This window comes from Phascolarctos cinereus, unplaced genomic scaffold (genome assembly GCF_003287225.1).
Source record: "Phascolarctos cinereus isolate Bilbo 61053 unplaced genomic scaffold, phaCin_HiC Scaffold_5;HRSCAF=322, whole genome shotgun sequence".
NCBI lineage: Eukaryota > Metazoa > Chordata > Mammalia > Diprotodontia > Phascolarctidae > Phascolarctos > Phascolarctos cinereus.
The window spans coordinates 276,520,532-276,542,413 of record NW_027555958.1 but is presented as its reverse complement, the minus strand read 5'-3'; the positions used below and the strand labels follow the sequence as shown (position 1 = coordinate 276,542,413).

At 35.8% G+C, this 21,882-nt stretch overlaps 1 protein-coding gene across 1 annotated transcript in view; it reads right to left on the bottom strand.

Annotated features, from left to right (window-relative positions):
- The window catches only part of CEP112 (centrosomal protein 112), a 460,933-nt gene that overhangs the window by 390,200 nt on the left and 48,851 nt on the right, over positions 1 to 21,882 (bottom strand). Inside the window, 2 exon segments of the mRNA XM_021000956.2 lie at positions 2,603 to 2,683; positions 2,994 to 3,041. Coding sequence (XP_020856615.1) covers positions 2,603 to 2,683; positions 2,994 to 3,041 — 129 coding nt within the window.

The following is a 21,882-nucleotide window of genomic DNA, read 5'->3' as shown; positions in this document are numbered from 1 at the left end:
CTCTTCAGATGACTCCCAGATCTGTGTATAAGGCCAAGTCTCTGTCCTGAGCTCCAGTCCTACCTCAGAATGACAAACTAGCATACTAGATAGAGCAGTGAACCTGAAGTCTGGATGACCTGGGTTCAAATCCTGACTCAGATACTGACTCTGACCTTTAAATCAGCTCTAAATCTATGATTCTATGATCCTATAAATGCTACATCTATTTGTCACCAACTACCTCCTGGACATTTCAAAATGGATGTCTTGCAGGCATCTCAAACTCAATATGTCTAAAATAGAACTTGGAATCTCTTCTCCACCACTCCCAACCATGCTTCTGTTGAGGGCATCACCTTCCTTACCTATTTTGTAACTCATCACTCTCCCTTACCCCATATAGCTAATCAGTTGTCAAATCTATCGTTTCTATTTCCACTACATCTCATTTCGGTCCCCCTTCCTTTTCTCTATGCATTATGGCTAGCATCTTAGTTCAGGTCCTTATCACCTCACCTGGACCACTGCATTATCCTGCTATTTAGTCTCCCTGCCTGAAATCTCTCCCACTCCAATCCATCTTCCACGTAGTTACCAAAGCAATTTTCCTAAAGTACAATTTTTACAATACACACACCCCCTGAATAAACTCTAGCAGCTCCCTATCATCTCTAGGATCAAAGAGAAATTCCTGTTTGGCATTTATAACTGGCCCCTTCCTATTCTTCTTGTCTGCCATATTGCCTCCTTGCTGTTGCTCATATATGCCTGCACTAGCTATCTTCCACGACTAGAAAGTGCTCCTTGTGTTACTTTCTGCCTCTTAGAATCCCTAGTTCCTTCTAGACTTAGCTCAAAAACGACATTCCCCGGGGAGACTTTTCTGACCCCTCCCCACTTGATAGTGCACCCCTTCTCAAAACTAGGTTCTATCCATTTCACATATGCCTATATATTATGTGTGTGTGTGTGTGTGTGTGTGTGTGTATGTGTGTGTGTGTTTAAAGCTTTAAACTGCACTAAGATTTTTAGGACACTCTCCATGTATGTCTTATGTCCTTCATTATAATACAATTCAGGACAGGGAATGTTTCACTTTTTTCTTTGTATCCTCAACATTTAGTAAACTACCTGGTTTTATTCTGCATGAAACTTCTAATTAAAATTATTTTGTCAACAGAAAGGAGAAAGAGGGAGAGGGAGAGGGAGGGAGGGAGGGAGGGGGGAAGGAAGGGAAGAGAGAGAGAGAGAGAGAGAGAGAGAGAGAGAGAGAGAGAGAGAGAGAGAGAGAGAGAGAGAATATGAATACTTTCCTGGGAAAAAAAAACACCAGAATGATATTATTTGAATGTCAAACTGTTACCCAAAACAAGAAAATATAGCTCCTTTCAAATATTCTACCCTATATTATCCTAAAATGGAGAAGACTAGATCTGACTAGTGTACCTCTTTATGACCATCTTCTTCAAGTCCCCTCGTAAGGGGGTAAAATCTTTCAAAATAAAGCATTTATTAAGTGCTTGCTACTTGCCAGGGACAGTCCTAAGCACTGGGAGCTTACATTATAATAGAGAACACATAAACACACACAGGAAGTTGTAGCCAAAGAAGGGAGTATCCTAGGGAGTCACAGGGTACAGAGTTGAAAAACTGACTCTTGGGTTATTTATGTGATACCCCCTTTCCAGGAATAATGGTAGTATGGTCAAATTGACTATACTGTGGGGACAGAGTAGATGGCAAGATGCTCAGTGGGGATAATGGCTAGATGGGATATAAAATATGGTCTGCTCTGCTGAGCAGTCTTCCTTTTTCCACTTTTTCTATGAGGAATCTGTGTCCCTCTGTGTCAGTGTTTGTGTGTCTGTGTCAAAATGTTGTCAAGTTTGGATCATAATCTTCACTGCTACACAAGCTAAATCCAGGTCAGTATTTCCAAATCTGTCACATCATCACTACCATATGCCTAATAACACAAAAACTGTGGAATACACTTTATGAAAACTGTTAGCATAAATCTAATAGAGTTAGCATTACTGGAAGGTAGACATAGTCGGCACTTGCCTACATGACAGGCTTCAGAGGTTCCAAGAAAGTTTTTCTCATCCAAAAATTTCCTCCTTTTCTTCCTACAGAAGTGTCACTACTGTTAGTAAGCCAACATACCTCTAAGCATCCCCTTTTAAACATCTAAAGAGAAGCAACCCATTATATCTTTATTAATTATTAAATGTATTAGCTTACCAGTTCAATCATAGAGGCAATAGCTAATTAACAGGTGTGAAATATACAACAGATAGGTTCTGATAAGAGGGAAAATAGAGTTATAGGTCTGAGGCACCAATTCCCTGAGAAAAGCAGCCCATATCTCCAAATTACACCATATTGTCAGACTTTAGACAGCTAGATCCAGCACTAAGACTTTAGGGAAGGACTAAGTTGGAGGGAGCAGGGAAGGTATAAGAAGGAAAAATAAGTATCACAAGGTAGCAAATTAATGTGAAAAGGAAAAGACTTCAATTATAAACAAACCACCTCACAATTTTGTCTAACTACTACTACTAATATTGGATCAAATACTCAAATTATACCTCCTATTTTAGAAATATCTCAATCCTACCTCTTTTTCATGCATTAGGTGGAGTAACTGTTCATCTTCAAGACTGCTGGCTTTCCCCAGATTTGATTTGGCAGTCATTTGCTGAAAAAGAAAGATTTAATTTAGTAAACTTTAAATACTTTTTAAGGCCTCATATATATACTTAAGTAATATATTTATCAATATTTGCATTCTCGTTTTTAGTGTGCAATTGAACAAGACAAAGTTTTCATTGGTAGATGTAAAAATGCTTGAATAATATCAATATGACAAACAAGAATTATGTGAATCACTTTTCAATGATTAACAAGATAATTCATTTTCATTAAACAGACTGAGAGAGTACTTATAAACATATACTTTAGAGGAAAATATTTATCTCTGAGGAAAAATCAAGACATTCAACACCTACCAAAGACACTGGAATGGGCTTCTCCCGTAGATACCTTGGATTTTCTATCTGAAATCAGAGAAGTAAAATTAGATCTTACTGTGTATGAAGTTTTAAATAATATTTCTTAGACACAAAAATGAATTGCTACATGAAAGTACCCTTTATGTTCTTTAATATTTAACTTATTTCATGGTAAGTCCATAATACTCAAAAAAGTTAACAAGGAAAACATGATATATAGTGAGGTTTAAGACTGAATGAACACTCAAATGACCTGAATCTTGGCTTCCTGGTGCTTCAGTTTCTCTTTCTAAAAAATGTAAATACTATTTATTACAGAATCCACAAGGATGACTTGTGGTAAATTAGGTAACCTGCAAAAAACTTTTTAATTCTTCAAAGGAAATGCACAACATTAAATGAATTCAAATTATTTCAAGATTCACTGCAACTCAACACATCAACTCAAGCTGTCTTTTAAAAATAATGAAAATCTTTAAAAATCAAGAATAAATAATATTCATTTTCTTCTATTCACATGACCAGAAAGGCCCTTTGCAAATTGGTTATTTTCATTGGTTTCCATTTTTTTAAAATTATGTACCCAATCAGTAAAAGTTTTTGGAGAACATATCCCAGAAAGTTCACTTATTTGTAAATTATGTACATGCACTCCTATAACCAATCTATAATGTACATATGACAAAGACCAAAGTTAAACAAATAAGAAAAAAATGAAATAAACAATATTTTAGAGTATTTTCTTTTTTAAAATTTACTAATAATATACAAGCTTTTTTTTGTTCTCACTAAAGATATTTGTGTTATAATGTCCTAGTGAGAGCTATGTCATTGAATATGCTTTGTTATTTTTTAAATGTTGGCTTAACATTGTGATAAAGCAATTCAAAGGTCTGTTTCTAACCTTTACTTCTATACTTGCTTTTGACGCCTTTTTCCCAAAGATGCATATATGTAAGTCAAAGAACTGTATCATTAATTGTGCTTTTTGCTAAATTATGATACTCAGTTTTTTAATCCTATTTATCAATTATGCAAAGCTTTTTCTTATAATTTAGCTAATAAATTTCCATCTTCCTTGATGTCAAGGAGTTAAAGATATCGCCTCTGGAAGTTAGGTCTTATATGCAGAGGGTTATTGTTCCAGATTGAGGGGATAGAGAGACAAGGCAGATAGCAAAATGCCTAGTAGACTGGTTTCCTGGCAGAGAATAGGAGAGGATACTTCTAACAGATTTGGGGGCTGGAGGGAAGGGCAAGGATAGAGCACATAGCAAGATATTCTTTTCTGGTTTCTTTGAGGTGAATAGCGTTCCTCTTTTTCTTCCAAGATGTATAACAGTGTTTTGTTTGGGGGATGAGAGAGGAAGAAGGGCTGTGTGGAACACAGTTACACATTCAAATTGTTCTGTGCTTGACAACTAGAAAGCCAAGTCCACTGGCAAAAACAGCTGCCACTGCCTTTGTCTCATGCCAACTGCTACTTGTTCCCACCAGCCATGTTCAAAAATTCAGACTTTAAGAATTATTCCATATTATAAAAGAAACATCAAGCAGCAAAAAAAATGAAGAATGTTTTAATTTAAAAAAGACAATAATGATCATTATAGACAGTCATCTAACACATATTTATTAAGTTCTAACTATGTGCCAGATATTATGCTAAACCCTAAGGATACCCAAAAAAATTTTTTAAGCAAATACACAGTTCCTGTCCTCAAGAAGATCACATTCTAGTGGGGAGAAAAAAAGCAAAAAATATAAGGTATATACAATGTAAATGGAAAGGAATTTGAGTGGGAAGTCACTGTCAATTGGGGAGAGGGGAACAAATAAGAAAAGGCTTTCTGCAGAAGGCAGGATTTAAGCTGAGTCTTGAAGAAAGCCAGGGAAGCTGAGGTAAGGAGAGACAGCATTTCAGGACTTGGAGACATCCAGTGAAAAAGCAATGAGTTGGGAGGTTGGGAGTATCATTTTATTCCTTAGTGGAACCATGTCAGCATTAGGAGAGATCTTAGAAATAACCTAATATAGACCTCTCATTTTTCAGATGAGGCCCTAAGAGACAAGGTAACATCCAAAGAATTAATCCGTAAACAAAAGTACCAAAAGCTATGGCAGCTGCAGAAAACAGCTTAGGGGCAATTTGATGCCAAGAACTTCAAAGCTGATTATAAAGCACATTCAGAGTTAAGTTGGAAAAGGTACTCTAATCATAAAAGACTGAGATAATGTAAGGACCTTGAAGACAGGGCCTGCTTTTCCTTCTGTTTTTACATTCCCTGTATGTCATCAGGTTTTTCACATAAGTATTTAATAAATATTTGGACCAGTTTGTATATAATATTAGGTTTAAATTAAGTTCATAATGACAATAGTTAGCGATAAAAGTGTTCCTATGAAAATCTTACTCTATAAGAACTGCTGTTTCAACAAAAAAATTTTTAGTTAAAAATTAGGATAGGGAAAATTCACACTTGATGTGACTCCCTAATAAAACTACTGCCTTCTAATTTGAACCATAGATGGGGTAATTGAGATACTGCTGCTGCCTAGTGGCAGCATGCTGTCATTGAAGAAAAAAGATAAAAAAACAACAATGGATAAATCCACAAACTCAGCTTTTAATGATGATAGTACACTACAATTATATCTACTTTTTAAATACTGAAACATTATAGTAAATAGGAGTACAGATTCACAGATTCGTGGCTAGTATTCAAAATATTTTTGTTTAATGAAAGAATGGATGAAAGTATTAACACTACAAATAAGAAATATTTTGAAAATGCATCATTTCTACAATATGTAAAGCTCTAAAAAAGAAAATAACAACAATCCTTCTGGAAATCTACTTTCCTCAAACACTACAAATTAGCTAAGACTCCCATGAAGATAACAGACAAGGACTTTTGAGTTTGGAGAACTGAAGACCAAACTTATATCATAGGCTGGGTCCTTGCATGAGCTTTGACAGAAACCTACACCTAAGACCACTTTAGGACTCATGAACAGACAAGGCTCATGAGATCAAACCTATGAGCTCCAAACACTAGAGAATGAAATTCCTGGAAGTTACAGCTCATACACAGCACCAGAGAATGGTAAACTCCTAGACCACTGACAGTTACAGAAGAATCATTTTACACACCTTAATATACAAATATTAGCTATTATTATCATTGTTATAACTTATCTATGGCCTGCCCCAATCAAATAATCCAAAAAGCCATTGGTATGGTATAATATATTTGCTTCCCTAAAACCAAGTATACTAGTCTAATGCTCACTAGCATCAATTCTTCCTCTGAAACTGCCTTAAACAACTACTGTACCTACAATCTGGAATCCTGTTTTTCACTGTGTTTTTCTACCTCCAGGAGAATGTCAAACATGGCTCCCATATTTGCCTCCTTCAGGGGGTTTGTGACACTGATATTGTTCCCACTCCTACTAATGCTACTGAAATCACAGCTGCCATTCTTCCTGTCAATATCTTCCATTTGCCCTTTGAGTATTCCTACTCTCACACTTTGTCAGTGTATTTATTCACTCTCATGAATGAATTTAAAATACAGGCCCCCTGGGCCTGAATCAGATTCCATCTCTCAGATATTGGTAATACAAATGAAAGAACAAGAAGCTAGCATAAGAAATTCTAGAAGATATTACATTTTAATTAAACTTGAATTAAAAAGCAATCAATAAATCAACAAGGATTTCTTAAGTACCAATTGCAAATACTATGAAAAGATGAGGGAGACAAATATGTAGAATGAAACAATTCCTACTCTCAAGGATCTCACATTCTAATAAAAACTATCTGTCAGTAAATTTAATCTACATCTATAAGAATGATATAAAGTACCTTTGTTACTAATTATGTCAACTGTCCAGTAATAATTGCTTTGTCCACCCATTAAATTAAATAAAGCCATTAAATAAATCATGGACTGTATATGATTCTAATTTTTTTCCTCAAGTAGCCAAGTCAGAAAAAAATAAAAGTTTATTCTAATTGAAATAACAAAGAATACCAATCTTTATTCACTTATAATACCTTGATTTATCTTATAACCCTTGTGTAGTAAACAATGTATATTATAATTTTTTTAAATGAAAAGATACAACAGTACATATTTTAGAGAATAAGCAATCTATTTTTTTATTTTGTAATATCAGCCAGATGTGCTTTGAAGTTAAATGTTTCCATTCTGGAATGCACAAGTAACATGGATTTCAAGTGAAGTGTAAACATTTATTCTAAACATTAACTTCTTTCCTGCTTTTTTTTCCTCAAACTTATTATTTTTTATAATAGTGCAAGAAAGAATACCACAATAAAGAGTGAACAAAAATGAAAAGAGAAAAAAACTTTTATAATAAATATGAAAATATAACAATATATAAATGACAAGACTAAAATCAATTAAAATACAGATACATGAAGTTGTTAAACTGACAGTAACTAATTTTAATCACATAACAAAGTCTTCTGGATAGGAAACAAGTATCACAATAATGAAAATGCATCTTTATTTGAACTACAGTTGAACTCTACTGAATGCTTTCTTTCCTTAATGTCCTATACTGACATGGCAGGAAGGGCAGGGAGGGCAGGGAGCAGGGAGAAAGGAAAGGAGGAAAAAGGTTTGGAGGCCTTTTTCAGTTTATCCATCACTTGATCAAACTGATATAAAGAGAAGACCCACATTTTAGCCGGGAGTGGACAGAATATTGACTTTTAAAATCTCAATTATTAAGTAAGGGGTGAAATATAAGGAGATAAATGAGTTAAGGGAGAGATTCCTTCAAAATAGTTAAATTCTCATTGAAAAGGAAAGAAAAACATTCTGAGTATTGTCTCCTTCACAAAATTTTATTACGCTGTTGAAAAATTAGTCTCTGAACAACATGTCTACTATGGACGTCTTTTGCATAACTGCACATGTACAACTTATATTCAGTTACTTGCCTTTCCAATGAGGGTGGGTGGGGAGGGAGGAAGAGAGAAAATTTGAAATCTAAAGTTTTAAAAACATATGTTTAAAAAAAATGTTTTCACATGCTACTGGGAAATAAATATAGGAAATGGGGTACAGAAGTCTATCCTGCCCTACAGGAAAATATAAAGGGAAGGGGATAAGAGAAGGTGAGAGAGACAGAAGAGAGGACAGAGTGGGGGAAGGGATATTCAGATTGCATGACATCTTGGGGTGGGGAGAGAAGGGAGATGGGGTGAAAATTTGGAACTCAAAAACTTGTGGAAGTGAATGTCGAAAACTAAAAATAAATAAATTTATATTAAAAAAAAAAAGGAAATAGCCAGTAAAAAAGAATTGGACACAAAAAAAAAAATTAGTCTTGAGAAAAATAAAAATAAAGCAATAGATCACAAATTCAGACCTTGGTGAATGTATGTGTCATTTCTAGTTCCCTATCCTGAAAACTATCATTCAAATGGCTAATACATTCAACACACTCCCCCCCCCAAAAAAAGATGTATAACATACTTCCAATACTTCAAGGATTCAAATACTTTTTTTCATCAGTGCAAGTATTCTATCCTTTGACGAACATCATAACTACTCTACACCCTAGTAAATTATATTCCTGAAGTGCTCTGGCCAAACAAATCACGACTCAATATTCATTGGGATCACACTGACTAATAAAAAGTTCAAGAATGTTGGCCATAAACTCCCCTCAAAGACCATTGAGTGGGTGGGTATGGAGATGTGAGGGAAGGAAAGAATTTGGAATTCAAAATTCAAAAACAAAAGTATCTTAAAAATAACAAATAATAAATTGGAGTTTTTAAAAAACACCATTGGTAAATGTACCTAAGAGAATAGAAAGGAAGATGGCAGAGTGAAAGCAGTGACTTGCTTAAACTCTCCTCCAAACCCCTCCAAATACTCATAAAAAATGGCTCTAAACAAATTCTGAAGCAGCAGAATCCATAAAAAGACAGAGTGAAACAAATTTCCAGCCCAAGACAACCTGAATGATTGATCAGAAAGGTGTATCAAGCCGGGCTGGGAGCGCAGCCAGTGCGGCGTGGGCACGCAGGCTACAGCGAACCTGGAGCAGGCCTCAGAGGACTGAATCTTGGGCAGCTGTGGAGGTTTCCAGGCTCCTCAATCCACCAATGCCAAAGACAAATTAGAAGGTCAGTGGGAAAAGTCTGTTTCTGTCAGTGCTGAGAAAGGAAGGCAGGGTCTCAGCCCCCTTCCCCAAGAGCATGTCCCTGGGGGCAGCAGCTGTTTCCCGAGCTTCCAGCCCACGGACTGAGGGGGAATCCAGTGGCTGATCAGAGAGGGATTGCAAGGATCTCGTTTCCACTGCTGAGGCAGGAATCTCTTCCTTTGCCCATGTTTGGATCTGGGCTGCAGTTCTGGGCGGTGGTGCTGGGGTGAGGAGGAGCGCCAGCTTGGTGGAGCTTGTAGTGGCTGTGCAGAGCAAACCCTCCTCACAGTTACAGGACAGAAAGAAGTACTTGTAGTAACAGGCCAGGAAAGGAGTAGACACCTCACCCCTTATCATAACACCTTGGAAGAACTGAAAATTTACAGGTCCCTACAAGTATCTCTGAAAATAGCTGTACAAACCTCTGAAGCTTGGGACAGTACATTCTCCACATTGGAAGGAGACTCTTACCTTAAACTCAAATAATTGGATGGGATCATGAGCAAGCAGCACAAAAAGAGTCAGATTATATTATCCTACTTTGGTGACAAACAAGATCAAAACATACAACCAGAAGAGGACAACAAAGTCAAAGCTCCTACATCCAAAGACTCCAAGAAAAATAGGAATCAGTCCCAGGCCTTGGAAGAGCTCAAAAGAGATTCTGAGAAGCAAATAAGAGAAGTAGAGGGAAAACTGGGAAGAGAAATGAGAGTGATGCAAGAAAATCATGAAAAACAAGTCAACAGCTTGCTAAAGGAGACCCAAAAAAATACTGAAGAAAATAACACCTTAAAAAATAGCCTAACCCAAATGGCAAAAGAGGTCCAAAAAGCCAATGAGGAGAAGAATGCCCTAAAAAGCAAAATTGGCCAAATGGAAAAGGAAGTCCAAAAGCTTACTGAAGAAAATACTTCCTTAAAAATTAGAATAGAGCAATTGGAAGATAGTGACTTTATGAGAAATCACGACACAGTAGAACAAATCCAAAAGAATGAAAAATTAGAAAACAATGTGAAATATCTCATTGGAAAAACAACTGACCTGGAAAATAGATCCAGGAGAGAGAATTTAAAAATTATTGGACTATCTGAAAGCCATGATCAAAAAAAGAGCCTAGACATCATCTTTCAAGAAATTATCAAGGAAAACTGCCCTGATATATTAGAACCAGAGGGCAAAATAGAAATTGAAAGAATCCACAGATCTCCTCCTGAAAGAGATCCCCAAAGGAAAACTCCTAGGAATATTGTAGCCAAATTCCAGAGTTCCCAGGTCAAGGAGAAAATATTACAAGCTGCCAGAAGGAAACAGTTCAAGTACTGTGGAAACACAATCAGGATAACACAAGATTTAGCAGCTTCTACATTAAAGGACTGCAGGGCATGGAATATAATATTCTGGAGGGCAAAGGAGATAGGATTACAACCAAGAATCACCTACCCAGCAAAACTGAGTATAATCCTTCAGGGGAAAAAATGGTCATTCAGTGAAATAGAGGACTTTCAAGCATTCTTGATGAAAAGACCAGAGCTGAATAGAAAATTTGACTTTCAAATACAGGACTCAAGTGGAACATGAAGAGGTAAACAGGAAAGAGAAATCATAAGAGACTTATTAAGATTGAACTGTTTACATTCCTGCATGGAAAGATGATATTTATAACTCATGAGACCTTTGTCAGTATTAGGGTAGTTGGAGGAAAAAAATTATATGTATGTATAGATAGATAGATAGAGGGCACAGGGTGAGCTGAAGATTAAGGGGTCATATCTGGAGAATAAAATTAAGGGATAAGAGAGGGTTACACTCAGAGAAGAAAGGGAGAGGTAGAATGGGGTAAATTATCTCACAAAAAAAACAGAAAAGTCTCTTACAGTGGAGGGGAAACAGGGGAAGGTGAGAGGGAATGAGTGAATCTTATTCTCATAGGATTTGGCTTAAGGAGGGAATAACATACACATTCAATTGGGTATGGAAATCTGTCTTACCCTACAGGAAAATAGGGGGAGAAGGGAACAAGAGAGCAGGGGGATGATAGAGAGGAGGGCAGATTGGGAAAGGGGTAATCAGAAGTAAATACTTCTGAGGAGGGACAGGGTCCAAAGAAAGAATAGAAGAAATGGGAGAGCAGGATAGGATTAAGGGAAATAGAGTTAGTTTTTCACAACATGTCTACTATGGACATGTTTTACATAACTGCACACGTACAACCTATATTGAGTTGCTTGCCTTTTCAATGAGGGTAGGTGGGGAGGGAGGAAGAGAGAAAATTTGAAATCTAAAGTTTTAAAAACATATGTTTAAAAAAATGTTTTCACATGCTACTGGGAAATAAGAAATACAGTAAATGGGGTACAAAAGTCTATCCTGCCCTACAGGAAAATAGAAGGTGAGGGGGATAAGAGAAGGGGAGAGAGATAGAAGAGAGACAGAGTAGGGGAAGGGATATTCAGAATGCATGACATTTTGGGGTGGGGGAGATGGGAGATGGGGTGAAAATTTGGAACTCAAAAACTTGTGGAAGTGAATGTTGAAAACTAAAAATAAATAAATTTATATTAAAAAAAACTAAAGTAGAAGAACAAAACAAAAAAAAAGAAGAAAAGCTGATAGGAAACACAGGCAAAGTAGGACAACTTTGAAAAGACATCTCATTGGATCAAGGTTGAAGAGGAAACAATGTGTATATCTAGAGAGGTGTAGAAGTCTTTTGGACTTGCAGACAGATAAGAGAAGTAGGGGACAGAATGAGTAAGAGACTTTTAGAAAGGTATTTAAATTGAGATTTAGGAGGTGGGGGAAGAGAATAAGAGAGGAACTCATAGAGGTGGGTAGAATAAGGAGTAGGAGGGTAAGGAAAGAAGATAGGGCAACAGGGACAGATTAAAAAGAGAGGCTAAGAAGGACAATAGTGGGTAAAAATAAGATGGAGGGAAGTTCACAAACAGTAATTACAACTTTGAATGGGAATGGGATGAACTCACCCATAAAATGGAAATGGAGAGCAGAATGGATTAAAAATCAGAATTCAGTGATATGCTCTTTTTAAGAAATATTTAAGAATGAGAAATACACACAGAGTTAAAATTGAGGGTTGGAGTAGAATTTACTATGATTCAGCTGATACAAAAAAGGCAAGGGTAGCAATTATCATATCAGAAAAAGTTACGGCAGGGCAGCTAGGTGGCACAGTGGATAGAGCACCAGCCCTGAAGTCAGGAGGACCTGAGTTCAAATCTGACCTCAAACCAAACACTTGACTCTTACTAGCTGTGTGACCCTGGGAAAGTCACTTAACCCCAACTGCCTAAAAAAAAAAGAAAAACAACAGAAAAAGTTATGGCTGAAATAGATTTAATTAAAAGAGATAAATAGGGTAACTACACTTTGATAAAAAGTACCATAGACAATGAAGCAATATGGAAACAGAAAGGAATACAATTTTTCTCAGCAGTCCATGGTACCTTTATAAACACTGACCATATTAGGGCATAAAAAGCTTTATAGTTAAAAGAAAAAAGTAAAAATATTCAAATTATCTTTTTCATATCACAATGCAATAAAAATCATATTTAATAAGGGACAAAAGAAATGTAGATAAATGTAAAAATTCATTGGAGATTAAACAACCTAATCTGAAAGAATGAGTGGGTTAAAGAACAAATCATAGAAACAATCAACAATTCCACTGAGGAAAATGACAATAGTGGTACAACATATCAAAACCTATGGGATACAGCAAAAGCAGTGATCAGGGGAAAACTTATATCTCTAAATGCTTACATTTATTTATAAAACAGAGAAAGAGCAGACCAATGAATTGGGCACATAACTTTAAAAACTAGAAAAGAATAAATTAAAAATATCCAATTAAACACTAAATTAGATATCTTAAAAATTAAAGGTGAGATTTTAAAAATTGAATTATAAAAAACTGAATTAATAAATAAAAACTAGGACCTGATTTTAGGAAAAAAATAAAATAGATAAAACATTGGTTAATTTGATTTTAAAAGAGAGAAAACCAAATCACTAATATTAAAAGTGAAAAGGGTGAACATACACCACTAACAAAGATGAAATGAAAGTAATTATAATGAGTTACTTTGCCCAATTACATACCAACTGGTTTAACAATTTAAGTGAAACGAAAGAATATTTACAAAAATATAAATTATTTAGATTACCATCTGATCAGATGTGAAACAAGGATACTCACTGTCACCGATATTATTCAGTATTGTGTTGGAAATGCTAGCAATAGCAATAAGAGAAGAAAAAGAAATGGAAGAAATCAGAATAAGGAACAAGGTAATAAAACTATCTCTTTTTGCATACAATATGATGATATACTTGGAAAATCCCAAAAACTCAATTAAATAGTTGAAAAAATGGTAATTTTAGACAAGGAAGTAGGATATAAGGTAAATCCACGTAAGTTATCAGCATCCTTATATATTACAAACAAAACTCTGCAAGAAGAAATACCAAGAGATACTCCATTTAAAATAACTCTAGGCAGTATAAAATACCTGTGAACACACCTGTCAAAACAAACCCAGGAACTATCTAAACAAAATCATGAAAAGCATTTTACTCAAATAAAATCAAATTTAAATAACTGGAGAGAAATATTAATTGTTCATGGGTAGGCAGCACCAATATAATAAAAATGACAGTTTTCCCTACACTAATTTATACATTCAATGCCATCCTTATTAAATTACCAAAAAATTATTTTACTGAATTAGAAAAAAATAATAATAATAATCATTTTGAAGAACAAAAGGTCAAGAATATCCAAGGAAATAATGGAAAATATGTAAGGGAAAGAGATTAAATAGTACCAGATCTTAAAGCTACATTATAAGGCAATAATTATCAAAACATTCTAGTACTGGCTAAAAAACAGAAAGGTAGATCAATGCAATAAAGCAGACATACAACTTACAGCAACAAATAAATATAGTAATGTTGCATTTGACAAATATAAAGACTTAAGATTTGTGGATAAAAATTTATTATTTGGTAAAAATTGTTGGGAAAACTAGAAAACAGTATGGCAGAAATTGGCCATAGACCAATATCTTACACCACTTACCAAGATAAAGAGAGATATTACAGAAAAATTTCAAAAACATGGACATATTACTTATCAGACTTATGGATAGGTGAACAATGTATGAACAAGCAAGAGAAAGAGCAGAATGATGTGTAAAATGGATATTTTGATTACATTAAATTGAAAAGGTGTTGTACAAATAAAACAAATGCAGCCAATATCAGAAGGAAAGCAGAAAACTGGGGGGGGGATTTATAGACAGTTTCTCAGATAAAGGTCTCATACCTCAAATACATAAAGAACTTTGTCAAATCTATAAGAATACTAGTCATTCCCCAATTGATAAATGGTCAAAGGATATGAACAGGTAATTTTCCAATGAAGAAACCCAAACAATTTATAGACATATGAAAAAAAATGCACTAAATCATTATTGATTAGAGAAATACAAATTAAAACAACCTTGAGATATCATTTTACACCTATCAGATTGGCTAAAATGATTGAAGGGGGAAGTGACAAATGTTGGAGGGGCTGTGGAAAAACTGGGATACCAATTCATTGTTGATAAAATTATGAAGTGATCCAACCATTTTGGAGAGCCATCTGGAATTACGCCCAAAGAGTTATTAAACTGCTCATACCTTTTGATCCAGCAATACCACTACTAGGACTATTTCCTTTTTTTTTTTAACATAAATTTATTTTTAGTTTTCAACATTTACTTCCACAAGTTTTTGAGTTCCAAATTTTCACCCCATCTCCCACCTCCCCCCACCCCAAAATGTCATGCATTCTGAATATCCCTTCCCCTACTCTGTCTTCTCTTCTATCTCTCCCCTTCTCTTATCCCCTTCCCCTTCTATTTTCCTGTAGGGCAGGATAGACTTCTGTACCCCATTTCCTATTTTATTTCCCAGTAGCATGTGAAAACATTTTTTTAAACATATGTTTTTAAAACTTTAGTTTCAAATTTTCTCTCTTCCTCCCTCCCCACCACCCTCATTGAAAAGGCAAGCAACTCAATATAGTTGTACATGTGCAGTTATAAAACATCCATAGTAGACATGTTGTGAAAAACTAACTCTATTTCCCTTAATCCTATCCTGCCCTCCCATTTATTCTATTCTTTCTTTTGACCCTGTCCCTCCTCAGAAGTATTTACTTCTGATTAACCCCTTTCCCAATCTGCCCTCCTCTCTATCATCCCCCTGCTCTCTTGTTCCCTTCTCCCCCTATTTTCCTGTAGGGTAAGACAGATTTCCATACCCAATTGAATGTGTATGTTATTCCCTCCTTAAGCCAAATCCTATGAGAATAAGATTCACTCATTCCCTCTCACCTTCCCCTGTTTCCCTTCCACTGTAAGAGACTTTTCTGGTTTTTTTGTGAGATAATTTACCCCATTCTACCTCTCCCTTTCTTCTCTGAGTGTAACCCTCTCTTATCCCTTAATTTTATTCTCCAGATATGACCCCTTAATCTTCAGCTCACCCTGTGCCCTCTATCTATCTATCTATACATGCATATAATTTTTTTCCTCCAACTACCCTGATACTGACAAAGGTCTCAGGAGTTATAAATATCATCTTTCCATGCAGGAATGTAAACAGTTCAATCTTAATAAGTCTCTTATGATTTCTCTTTCCTGTTTACCTCTTCATGTTCCACTTGAGTTCTGTATTTGAAAGTCAAATTTTCTATTCAGCTCTGGTTTTTTCATCAAGAATGCTTGAAAATCCTCTATTTCACTGAATGATCATTTTTTCCCCTGAAGGATTATACTCACTTTTGCTGGGTAGGTGATTCTTGGTTGTAATCCTATCTCCTTTGCCCTCCAGAATATTACATTCCATGCCCTGCAGTCCTTTAGTGTAGAAGCTGCTAAATCTTGTGTTATCCTGATTATGTTTCCACAGTACTTGAACTGTTTCCTTCTGGCAACTTGTAATATTTTCTCCTTGACCTGGGAACTCTGGACTTTGGCTACAATATTCCTAGGAGTTTTCTTTTGGGGATCTCTTTCAGGAGAAGATCTGTGGATTCTTTCAATTTCTATTTTGCCCTCTGGTTCTAATATATCAGGGCAGTTTTCCTTGATAATTTCTTGAAAGATGATCTAGGCTCTTTTTTGATCATGGCTTTCAGATAGTCCAATAATTTTTAAATTCTCTCTCCTGGATCTATTTTCCAGGTCAGTTGTTTTTCCATGAGATATTTCACATTGTTTTCTAATTTTTCATTCTTTTGGATTTGTTCTACTTGTGATTTCTCATAAAGTCACATCTTCCAATTGCTCTATTCTAATTTTTAAGGAAGTATTTTCTTCAGTAAGCTTTTGGACTTCCTTTTCCATTGGCCAATTTTGCTTTTAGGGCATTTTCTCCTCATTGGCTTTTTGGACCTCTTTTGCCATTTGGGTTAGGCTATTTTTTAAGGTGTTATTTTCTTCAGTATTTTTTTGGGTCTCCTTTAGCATCACTCTCAGTTTTTCCTCTACTTCTCTAACTTGCTTCTCAAAATCGTTTTTGAGCTCTTCCATGGCCTGGACCAATTCATATTTTTCTTGGAGGCTTTGGATGTAGGGCTTTGACTTTGTTGTCTTCTTCTTGTATATTTTGGTCTTCTTTTTCACCAAAGTAAGATAATATAGTCTGACTCTTTTTGCTGCTTGCTCATGATCCCAGCCAATTACTTGAGTTTTAAACTCTTTGTTAAGGTACAAATCTGCTTCCAGTGTGGAGAATGTACTGTCCCAAACTTCAGGGGTTTGTACAGCTGTTTTCAGAGATACTTGTAGGGACCTGTAAATTTTCAGTTCTTCCAAGGTGGTACGATAAGGGGCCAGGTGTTTACTCCTTTCCTGGCCTGTGACCACAAGTATTCCTTTCTGTCCTGTAACTGTGATGAGGGGCTCCTCTCCACAACCACTACAAGCTCCACAAAGCCAGCACTCCTCCTCACCCCAGCACCTCTGCCCAGAACTGTGGCCCAGATCCACACACGGGCAAAGCAAGAGATTCCTGCCTCAGCACTGGCAAAGAGATCCCTGCAATCCCTCTCTGATCAGCCACTGGATTCCCCCTCAGTCTGTGGGCTGGAAGCTCGGGAAACAGCTGCCCCCACCCAAGGCCAGGCTCTTGGGGAATGGAGCTGAGACCCCGCCTTCCTCTCTGACTAACAACAGAAACAGACTTCTCCCACTGACCTTCTAATTTGTCTTTGGCATTGGTGGATTGAGGAGCCTGGAAACCTCCACAGCTGCCCAAGATTCAGTCCTCTGAGGCCTGCTCCAGGTTCGCTGTAGCCTGCGTGCCCACGCCGCACTGGCTGCGCTCCCAGCCCGGCTTGATACACCTTTCTGATCAATCATTCAGGTTGTCTTGGGCTGGAAATTTGTTTCACTCTGTCTTTTTATGGGTTCTGCTGCTTCAGAATTTGTTTAGAGCCATTTTTTATGAGTATTTGGAGGGGTTTGGAGGAGAGCTCAAGCAAGTCACTGCTTTCACTCCGCCATCTTGGCTCCACCTCTACTAGGGCTATTTCCAAAGATGGTTAAGGATAAAGGAAAAGAACCTATATGTTCTAAAATATTTATAACAGCTCTCTTTCTGGTAGGAAAGAACTGGAATTTTCAGGGATGCCCATCAATTGGAGAATGGCTGAATAAGTTGTGGTATATGATTGTGATGGAATACCACTGTGTTATAAGAAATAACAAGCTTGGGGGCAGCTAAGGCGCACTGGCCCTGAAGTCGGGAGGACCTGAGTTCAAATCCAGCCTCAGACCAAACACTTGACACTTACTAGCTGTGTGACCCTGGGCAAGTCACTTAACCCTAACTGCCTTAAAAAAAAAAAGAAAGAAAGAAAGAAAGAAAGAAAGAAAGAATGACCTCGATGATCTTAGAAAAACACAAATGTGGGGGGGGGGAGAAAAGGGAGGGGGGAAAAGAAGGGAGGGAAGAAGCAGTAAGAGTAAAGGGGAAGAAAAGGGAAAGGGATAATAAAAGGGAGGAGGGATGAAGGAGGCGGTGGTCAAAAGAAAAATACAAACAGGCTTGCACGAAATAATGAAGAGCAAAATGAGCAGAACCAAGTGAGCATTGTATACAGTAACAGCAGTACTGTTTTAAGAACAACTTTACACAACTAAGTCATTCCAACTATCATAAATTCCCAAATTAACTACAAACAATATATGAAGGAAGATGCTATCTGCCTCCAGAAAAAGAAGTATGTATAGAATGATTAGATTACATACTCACATTTATATGTTTTAGTAACCATCTCTAGGGTAAGGGAGAGAGATGGAAGAAAAAGGAAAAAAAAGAAATTTACATGATAACTTTATTATATATTTAAAAGGAATAGCAAGTTACACAATAGATTTGCAGTTTCATGTGTAACGATCTTTTTTTTTATTATACTATGTTATGGAAATGTTTGCTCTATTCCATAAATTTAAAATAAAATAAACATTAAAAAAAGAGAATGTAGTCTTTTTTGTATATTTAGAGGGAGAAACAATCTGTACACAGCAGAGATTTGGCCAAGGCTATATATGAAAACCTCTTTTTCTGTTCCTTGTATATTGAAACAACTGAATTGTATATTTAAACACTTTATATTGAAATACTTCATGGTTAAGTTCAAAATGAAACGAAAATTTAAATTTAAAAAAACTACTCAATACTGGTTAGAAAATAGGTCATTCAGGGAAACAGATTAGGCACACAATATACAGAAGAAAATGAGTACAATAACACAGTGTTAGAGAAATACAAAGATCCCAGTTACAGGGACTTACTATTTAACAAAAATCCTGGGAATGCTATAAAGCAGTCAACAGAAATTAGGTATAGACCAGTATCTCATACCATATAGCAAGATAAACTGCAAGGAAGAAAGTATTTTTCACAATTATGAATAAAGGAAGAGTTAAGGAGCAAACAAGGTACAGAGGAAATCATTTAAAAAAATAAAATGGACAGGTGTGGTTATATAAAGTTTAAAAGTTCATGGACAAAAAAAAATTCAATTAAAATTAGGAGGGAAACAGGTAACAGGGAAAAAATCTTTGAAGTAAATTTCTCAGATAAAGATCTCACATCCAAGATATATGAGGAACTGATTCAAATTCCTAAGTCTAAAAGACATTACCCAACTGATAAATGGTCAAAGGATATGAATAGGCAGTTTTCAAAGGAAGTAATCCAAGCTATCTATATATGAAAAGTGCTCCAAATTACCAATAGCTGGAGAAATGAAAACTAAGGAAACTCTAAGGTTCCTCCTCACACAAATCAAATAGGCTAAGCTATAAAAAAGGAAAATGACAAATGTTGGCAGGGCTGCAGGAAAACAGGTACACTAATTCACCATTGGTGGAGTCTGGAATGCCCAAAAAGTTACTTAACTTATAAACATCTTTATACTTAAGTACAGGCAGACACCTCAAAGAGATCAAAGAAAGAAGAAATGGTCTTTGATGTATAAAAAATATTTCTGGCAGCTCTTTTATAGAAGTGAAAAACTGAAGACTAAGCAGGTATCTATCTATCTACTTACTGGCAAATGGCTAAACAAATTATGGTCCTATGAATGTAAGGGAACATTATTGGGCAAAAACGAAATGATAAAATATATGGCTTCAGACAGTACTGGGAAGACCTCTATGTATTAATGCAAAATGAAGAACGTAAAAGCAAAACAATTTATACAATAATATTTTAAAGAAAAACAACTTTGAAAAACTTCAGAACTCGGAACAACGAAATGACAAACCAGCATTCCAGAGGACCAAAGAGGAAGTATTATATTCATTTCTTAATAGACGTAATAGACTCAATTTGCTTCATTTGATCGTGCATATTTGTTATAAAGGCTTTGTTTTATTTTGTTAAATGAACAAATAAGGGAGAAAGGAGTAGGAGGGGAAAAATAAATCATTTTAATTGGAAAAAGTTTTTAAAATTTTAAAGGAAATGCCCAGGAGAAGACACATAAAAGATTTAAACAGAGAGATTTATGACTGGAAAAGAAGATTGAGCAATCACATAGTGAAAATGAGAGGTAACTGATGGATAGTCCATGATCTCCACTAGTACCCACATAATAGTAGATCCACAGCAAAGCCCCAAGCATGCTGAGAACAGCATCTATGGAGGATATACAGAACACAAACAAGAGTCTAAGACAGGAGGGCTTAGAAAGGTTGCTATCTGGTTTGGTTAAGGTAGTACCCACATGGATGAAATCAAAGACTCTCTGGCAAGATGAAGTAATCATAATAGCATCAACATACTTTTTTAAAAAATAGCAATGCATTTATGTGGGTAACAATATCTTCTACAGTCTAAAGAAACCATGATTACTATTTATTGGCATGCCACATATTTTAATGGAGTTAAACAAAAGTCAAAATACAAAGCTTGGTATATACATATATATATATATATATATATATATATATATACATATATATATATATATATATATATATATATATATATATATATATATATATATATATTCATGGCCCATAAATTAAGAACTATTTAACTATACTATGCAACCTCCCTAAATGTCTTAGTGAATAAAAATCAAAACATAGGCTATATCTATAGTAAAATAATAAAGCAGATTTTCTATATAAGTTACAAAGAATCTATAGTTTCCTAGGCAGATATAATGGATTACTTGCCCTAAAGCTTCAGTGATCTTTGGGAAATCATCCACTTTCCAAATACAAAGGACTACGCTACAAATTATTTGATGCAACATCAAATAGCCATAGAATATTAGAGCAGGAAATAAGCTCAAGGATAATTTACTCTTATACCCTGATTTTCCAAATAGGAAATCCAGGCACAGAAAGATTAAGTGACTCATTAAAGCTCTCTAATTCATACTACCAGCAAGGTAGTGAATCACTTTCTCCAGACTTCTTTAATACTAACAATGGAAGAAAAAAAAAAAGAATTACGAATCAGATTACAGCTGAATCCAGAGGACAAAAAGAGATTCCAAATAAGGCAAAATACTTATGAATTAGCTGGGGAGAACATTCATCCTGAAAGTACTTGCTGTGAACCCCTCTTCCAACCATCTTTCATCCTAATGGCTAGGACCCAAGCCAATTTGTGAGCTTGTGCCTTGGACCCATATTGAGATTCCTCCTACTGCAGAGACTCTGCCGGCACACTTTCCTCAAGCTACCCAACCACCACCACCATCCTACAATAAGCATCAAATAATGACTTTGACCAGGTGCTTGAGGAGAAAGTTAGCCAACTCTGAGAGTGTGTTGCCTTATACATTGAAGCTCTAGGTTAGGAGCCACATAGGCAAAACAGAGTCAACCTGAAACAAACTCTCCCAGTCATGCAAAAAGCAAAATACACTGATTCAGCCTTGGAACAAGAAGAGAAAGAGATGAGCTAAGGGAGGAATTGGTTTGAGGGGACCATTAAGTGTGGCCACACCAAATATGTAGTAAAGGGAATGGAAATACAGCTGGGGCCAGTTCTATCTTTCCACATATTATTCTAGGCAGAGATCTTGCCATCACCTCAACATGAAGGACAGCAAAAGAGGAGAACTAAGAAAGTAATTGGTCATATTTTATTT